This window comes from Anarrhichthys ocellatus, unplaced genomic scaffold, assembly GCF_004355925.1.
Source record: "Anarrhichthys ocellatus isolate YVR2014 unplaced genomic scaffold, GSC_Weel_1.0 scaffold40, whole genome shotgun sequence".
Taxonomy (NCBI): Eukaryota; Metazoa; Chordata; class Actinopteri; order Perciformes; family Anarhichadidae; genus Anarrhichthys; species Anarrhichthys ocellatus.
Window position 1 is genome coordinate 108,990 of NW_022280070.1, and position 6,797 is coordinate 115,786.

The 6,797-nt window shown below is 42.5% G+C and overlaps 1 protein-coding gene across 1 annotated transcript in view; it reads left to right on the plus strand.

The window, feature by feature from the left end:
- The window catches only part of pvalb6 (parvalbumin 6), a 35,185-nt gene extending 28,430 nt beyond the window's left edge, over nt 1-6,755 (plus strand). The window contains exons 2-5 of the mRNA XM_031867715.1: nt 4,876-4,941; nt 5,393-5,525; nt 5,640-5,749; nt 6,557-6,755. Of these exons, the coding sequence (XP_031723575.1) occupies nt 4,881-4,941; nt 5,393-5,525; nt 5,640-5,749; nt 6,557-6,582 (330 nt within the window). The 5' untranslated portion in view covers nt 4,876-4,880 and the 3' untranslated portion in view covers nt 6,583-6,755. The remainder of the gene's footprint in view (nt 1-4,875; nt 4,942-5,392; nt 5,526-5,639; nt 5,750-6,556) is intronic.
- The last annotated feature ends 42 nt before the right edge of the window (nt 6,756-6,797 follow it).

Below are 6,797 nucleotides of genomic sequence, written 5' to 3' on the forward strand. Positions count from 1 at the left end.
CACACACACACACACACACACACACACACACACACACACGTTCATGCAGCTGTTACAGTTGGCAGTCCAGCATGCTTAGGTTAGGTTCCCCACACCTATGAGGCCGTCAGGGCGACTGGACTTCCCACAAAGGAAACCCCAGTTCCACATACTGTACATTCACAGACCTCATGAAGGAGATCAGTATCCTGCAAAAACCTTTAAAACTCCATTTTCATGTCACACATTGTTTGCTTACTTCCCTTTTTTTTCTCCACACACTATGAAGCACATACATGACCCCTCTAAAATGGCAATTCCATGGTCAGATATTTCCTTGCTGTTGTCTAATGAAAATGGATGACTAATAAAGAGTAATACTAATAAAAAACAATTTGACCATACGTTTGTGTCAGCTCAAGCTTGGTTTTATTCTTTTTTCCCCTTTTGTATTGAGACTTCTGAGCAGGCATCTTATAGCCTGCAGCTTTCTGCTTCTGCAATGAAAATGTTGATTTGTTGTGAGTTTAAAGTAGAAGTACACAACACACCTCAGGGACAGGCATTCAAGACTGCAGAAGTCAGTGCAGTAAAGAGCGAAGGAAAAAATGCAAGGTCATCCAGTACAATTCACGTTGAAACATTCTAGATGGTTCTTGGAGACAACGACTTTACACAATAAATTCATCATATCAGCGGTGCAGCGCAGCAGACTTCAACCTTGGTCGAGTCTGATTATGAAAATGAAAGAAGATTGTTTGAATCATCTTCACAGCTCAAACTTATAAAATAATCTTTGAAGATGAAATTATCTGTGGCTGTAAAAACATTCACAGCAATATTTTTTTAGAAAAGGACGCGGTATCTATAGAGTCATGTAAACAAACCTTTGAGGCATTTAACATTGAACTTGATTAAATATCATAGTAAGAAACAAGAACCACAACTCTAACCACGCATTACTGGCACTAATATATTACCAATCAAATAGATAGTTTACATAAAGGTTCTGTATGTTTGTTGAGCCATCCTCTGAAATATACAAATATACCCATGTTGACACAATCAACCCACATAGTTCAATGTTTCCTGTCTAATTTTGATACCCACCTCCTCTCTCGTTGCAGAGCACTTCACTTCCTGTCTTTGTGTGTGTTTCCCACCTGTGTGATTAATTGCCCTCCCTGATTGTTCTCACCTGTCCCTCATTAGACCTGCTGTCACCTGTACCTTGTTAGCACCCTTCCTCCCTTGTGAGTTTGGTCTACGTTCACGTTACAGGGCTTGAAATTACCCATATCTGACATCAGTGTGAACAGATCTCACACCTCACATACAACCAGTAACACACACACACATGAGGGGGCTGACCCCATTGCTCCAAAAACACACACTGGGGTTTTTGGAGTCCAGTGACTGCTAGATCCATTAACATATTGCTCAATTTAACAGATCAGGGGTCCCCGTGTCCCTGTGTCACTCCTAAATCATAGCATATGACTTTGTACAACTCCTATATTTAACTTTAACAGCTCTTCCGTTAACTAAGTTAAATAAACTTTGTAACGTTACTCCTCTACATACATCTCGAAACACCAGCAGTCAGCACGACTTCGCAATCTTTATAACACGTGATTTCATTAAATCAGAATTCTGCTTTGTGAAGACAAATTTATCACATAAAGTGAATTGTGAAGTCAATTAATATTTTAAATGCATGACAATGAGATAAATAAAGTGTTCAACAGTCCCCTCTGTCGGGGGGAAATATTGTTAAATTGAATGAAGCCAAGCTTACTAGTAAACATCTACTTAAGCTTAAACAGACACTGACTCATTCGGCCAACATGATTTAACATACTTTGGTATGAATTTTAGCTCCATGTAAAGTGAGTGAACGCTATGTTTGTGACTGCTGATATGTTAAATCAGAGTTCTACTGAATGAAACATGACGCTGAATTTAGCAGGTGGACTAGCTGAACCATTGAAGAAGGTAAAACTGACTGACTGAGATCAAGAATCTTCGGAGACAAACCGCAGTGCAAACGCAATTGGCCTTTATACTTCATTTCCTTTAAATAAATCAATGTGGTGTACGTTGGACAGTTCCACTGGCAGCACACTACACTGAGATATCTCGGTGAATCAATCTTATCCTCCTCATTTCACGGCGAATTGTCTCTTTTCCCCGCGGACACCTTTTGTGGTAAAGGTCAGAGAAGGAGGTTGTGCTTTTATAGTGGTAAAAGATTGGATGTGTGGCCACACAAGTTAAGCAGTGTTCAGTATTGATCTGTGTGTGCAGCAGTATGTTACTGAACTAGATAACACCAAGAAGCTCGTACATCACTGAAGTGGAGTGTGACACTAATGGAAGAGAACATTGAACTAATTCCAATAGAAACACTGCATTTAGCTGTTGGTGGCTAATATCAAAAACACTTAAAAATCTAGCCAGGATACATTTAATTTGTATGTAACATATTTACCATCCTCTAGGTTATCTCTTAATTGCGGTTGATTTCCCCACACTGTGGTAAATATTTTACAGTTCTAGAATATAACCCACATGAATAGCATTGTGTTTCTGTGATTATTAGCCTCATAAATCCAGAGTGTTGCAGACTACGAAGCAGATGTTATTACAACAGTTGGACTGCTTGAGGCGTGATGCAGCAAAACACAGGGAAATGTACAGGCAACTCAGACTGCTTTGCATCAACATCAGAGATGAAAGGTTGAAAGATGTTTCATTTATTATCTAGTAAGCTTTCCCTCACCAACAAAAAGGTTTGTTTTTTGTATTTTTGTCCAAGAGCTCTAGGGTCCACTGCAGATAAACTGCAGTAAGCTTAGGGCAAAGAAATAGAATTGGACATTCCCAATCATATCAACGTAGCAGGATGGACAGAGCGGCGGGCAACGCAGGGTGGAATTACAAACTGCTAGTTCCACCATGTTTTAATGCTAATGATGGAATCAGCAAACTAGCTAGTTAACATGCTAATTCCACCGAGCTTTAATGCTCCATTGGTTACAGGAAATGAACCGAACAGTTGGTGGCCAGCGGCAGCACTGGGTCTAACGGTCCCTCCGCCTCACTCCCCGCCACTACGGAGAAGGTCAAGCTACGTAGCTAACTAGCCAGCCATCCGTCTCCGAAGCTGCGTCCACTCTCTTCCCGGGGAGTTGCGTCAACACTTTAAAGCCCCACTGACCTGTGTTGTCACCGCAACAACTAACAACCAATTGACTTTTTTTTTTGTTCTAGTCTACTGAGCGAAGAGAACAATTCAATGTCTGTTCTACTCCTATTCTATTTCTATGGCTCAGAGCTCAGGGGTTTACAGTACGTTCTCCTACACAGGATCCCAGTATCCTTGAAAAGCCAGACCACATCTCACAAGTGCAGGTTTTTAGCCATGCTGGCTTCATGGCTCTGGGGATGGCAATGTCTGTCAGTGTACCACTTTGTTCTACACTAAAATATCTGAGGGGAAAAACCCAAACAAAAATCCTTTTTAGAAGTGTTTTTGATGTCCGTCAATCTCCCAACTCACAGAACAGATATCAAAGTATCCATCCACACTCTTTTTATGCTCGCTATGTGACACAGCTCTGTTCCTGTATACTCCTCATGGAGCCTACTTAAAAACCAGTAAATGTCTGATATTAGTCCGTCTGTTGAAGACAGTGTGGCTGGCAGCTGTCAGCGGCCCGTTCTGAGGAAAATGGCGGCCAAATTTAAGTCAGAGTTTGTTGAAAGGACTTGATGCTTCAGCACAGCTTATGTGTCGCTGATGTCACGCTTTAGATGCGGAGTTCTAGTCTTGTCAACAAGAGATGTTAGTCTGGAAAAAGTCCATTGAGCTGGGAAGCTGGACCAAGAAGCAGGCTTTTTATATGAAGATGTCTCTCTTTGCATGTTTAGTTTGAGCAAAATTTGACTTCCAAGAAAAAGTTTTTTTGTTGTTGCTGAAAGCAAACACAGCTGACTGCTCAACAAGTTGTGTGTGTGTTCAGTTTGGTGCAGGTGAGGGTTGTGTGGAAGTCTGAGTGAGGTGTCAATCATCTGTCGAACAGCGTACTTGAAATAATGTGTGTCCCAAAGCAAATCCCTATTAAGGTTTGCCAGATCAGCGAAGTGAAATCAGAGCACCGCATCCTCTAATCCACATGTCGCTCACTCCTTCTCAGCACCTCGGTAGATTCTCTTCGTGTTTGTCCATCTCTGTGTTCAGCGTCAAGTCGCCGTGCGTTTGCAGTAGCAACAGAGGAGAGGAGGGCGTCGGTCAAATTCGGGGGGGAAGGTAACAACTTCATGTGCAGCGATCGGGTTCGGTCACATGCACGGAGTAAAAAGCCAAAGGGCCACTTAGTGCCGGGTTCACCTTTCATAGTGTGAGGTACAAGACGGTTCTCCAACTGACAAACTGGATTCTCCTATGGTATTTCAGACACAGCTGACTCGGTGCCCTGCTTTCATCTTTAACAGCTCATTGATATCAGACAGATTAAGACACCGACAAGGACACCACCCTGGTTGTTCTGGTTCCGTCATATCTTAATTTTGACACGTCCCATAGCACCACAACCAAACCTCCTCCCCCTCTTGCTCTCAACTCCGTCCTGCTCCGGTATATCTTCCCCTTTCTACAATATCTCCCCCTCTCTCCCTTTGTCACTCCTCTTCGATGGTCACTGATTCAGTCTGTCACTTGCCACATGTCCTGGTTTCCTGCTCCATCTCTACAGTGTCACCAGTGTAACAGGAGAAAGTCTCTGAGTTCTCTCTCTGCTCTCTATCGACCTCGTTTTTAACCTCTGTCCTTCTCTTCCTTCTCTGTCGCCCTCTCCTCTGTCTTTTTATTCTCATCTCAATTTTCTTCAACAGCTGAGATGGCAATGAGCAGCATTCTCAACGCTGATGACATCAAGAAATCTCTAGATGCATTTGCAGGTAAAAGCAATTTCCAGATCTGGCCAATGGCAGCTGGTTCTAGAAGTGTTTGTTTTTAGCCCCAAACTGTATTCCCATAATAATTTATTCTTTATACAATGTCCTTATTGTTATAGAACAAAGAAATACATGACTCTCTTAGGTACTATAACAACCATATGGGTTTATGTCATGGCCAACAGTGTCAATTATTTAAATTGCACTTTGGAGAAATCATGTTTTGTCATTTCAAGCATTTTGATATCCGATAGAAAATCAGTGTTTTTGCATTCCTAACATTAAAACCCTTTCAATGCAAAAAGTCAATATTTTTTGTGAAATGTAAAGAAATGTTTGTATAGTATTGACATTTTGCATCTTTGTGTTTGTATGCCTGTGTGCCTCCGTGTGTGTGTGTGTGTGTGTGTGTGTGTGTGTGTGTGTGTGTGCGCGCATGTGTGTGTGCGCGCAGTTGCTGGCTCCTTTGACCATAAGAAGTTTTTCGAGATGGTCGGTCTGAAGGCCAAGTCTTTTGACGAAGTGAAGAAGGTCTTCTTGGTGCTGGACGCCGACAACAGCGGCTTCATAGAGGAGGAAGAGCTCAAGTGAGACAAACACACACACACACACACACACACACACACACACACATATAAAGCCAAAGGATGCAACAAATGTTCTGGGACATGTATCCTTTCTGCTTTTCTGTCCCTGCTTAGATTCGTCCTGCAGGGTTTCGCCAAAGATGGCCGGGACCTGACAGACAAGGAAACCAAAGAATTTTTAAGAGCAGCCGACAAGGATGGTGACGGCAAGATTGGAGTGGATGGTAAACATTGTTGTATTAGTGGGAGCGTCACCAGGTCACACAAACAGACACCAAGCAAAATGATTGTGGAGAGAACACACATATACACACACATACACGATAGCATGAGTCGACTCATTAAGGGACTCTCCACAACAAAATTAGGAGTGAAATTAGCAACTGACAAAATGATGGTAAAAATAACAAGTGGTGCATCCTCTTCATCGCAGCTGCTCTCCAATTAGTGAACCAATAAACAGTCATCACCACCGTCACTGAATGAGCTAACGGGGCAGCAGCGTTGTAATGCTTTCACTTCACCCATTAGTAGGACTGGTCGGGTTGTGCCCGACATGCATTACATTAAAGATTTAACTCTTTATGATAGGTCTAAATTTATTAAAGGTCAGACTAAAGTTAACGTGACTGTGACTGCGAGTGAAAAGAAAATGTGCTTTTTACATATTGTATCCCAATTTGACTGTTTCTTAAAACATTTTCGTCCTACTATCTACTGGAAATTAAAAGCCCTGATTATGACAAAACATTCATGATGCATGGTGCACATTGAAAACAAATCAAAAAGTAAATAATGCGTAACTCTCCCATTTTTCAACCCCACTTTCCCGCCTAATTGTGTACAGTCCCTAACTACAAATTGTTCACTCTATGTATTACTATTAGCATTTTTCAAAGCATCAGTAACTTTTGGATCAAATTTTGAGACCTGACCTAACGTGGACACCATTTTCACTGTACATTTTTTTTAAATATAAAGTGAAAATAACTAATTGTAACAAATGTGTTGTTTTTCTTCCTTTCTTGCAGAGTTCACTGCCATGGTGAAAGAATAAATAGTCACCCAGTGTGACTGACTAGCACTCCGAGATCACCTCCCAGCCACCGCTACATCCCGACACCCGCTGGCTCCCCCTTCCTCCCCTGCACCCGGGCCTCACCACCCCAGCCTGACTCCCAGCCAACAAGGCTGCAGCCGACTGCTGCTACATACACTCCTCTTCCTCCGCCCCCCCCCCCCCCCCCCCCCCCCCCACCCCCCCCCCCCCCC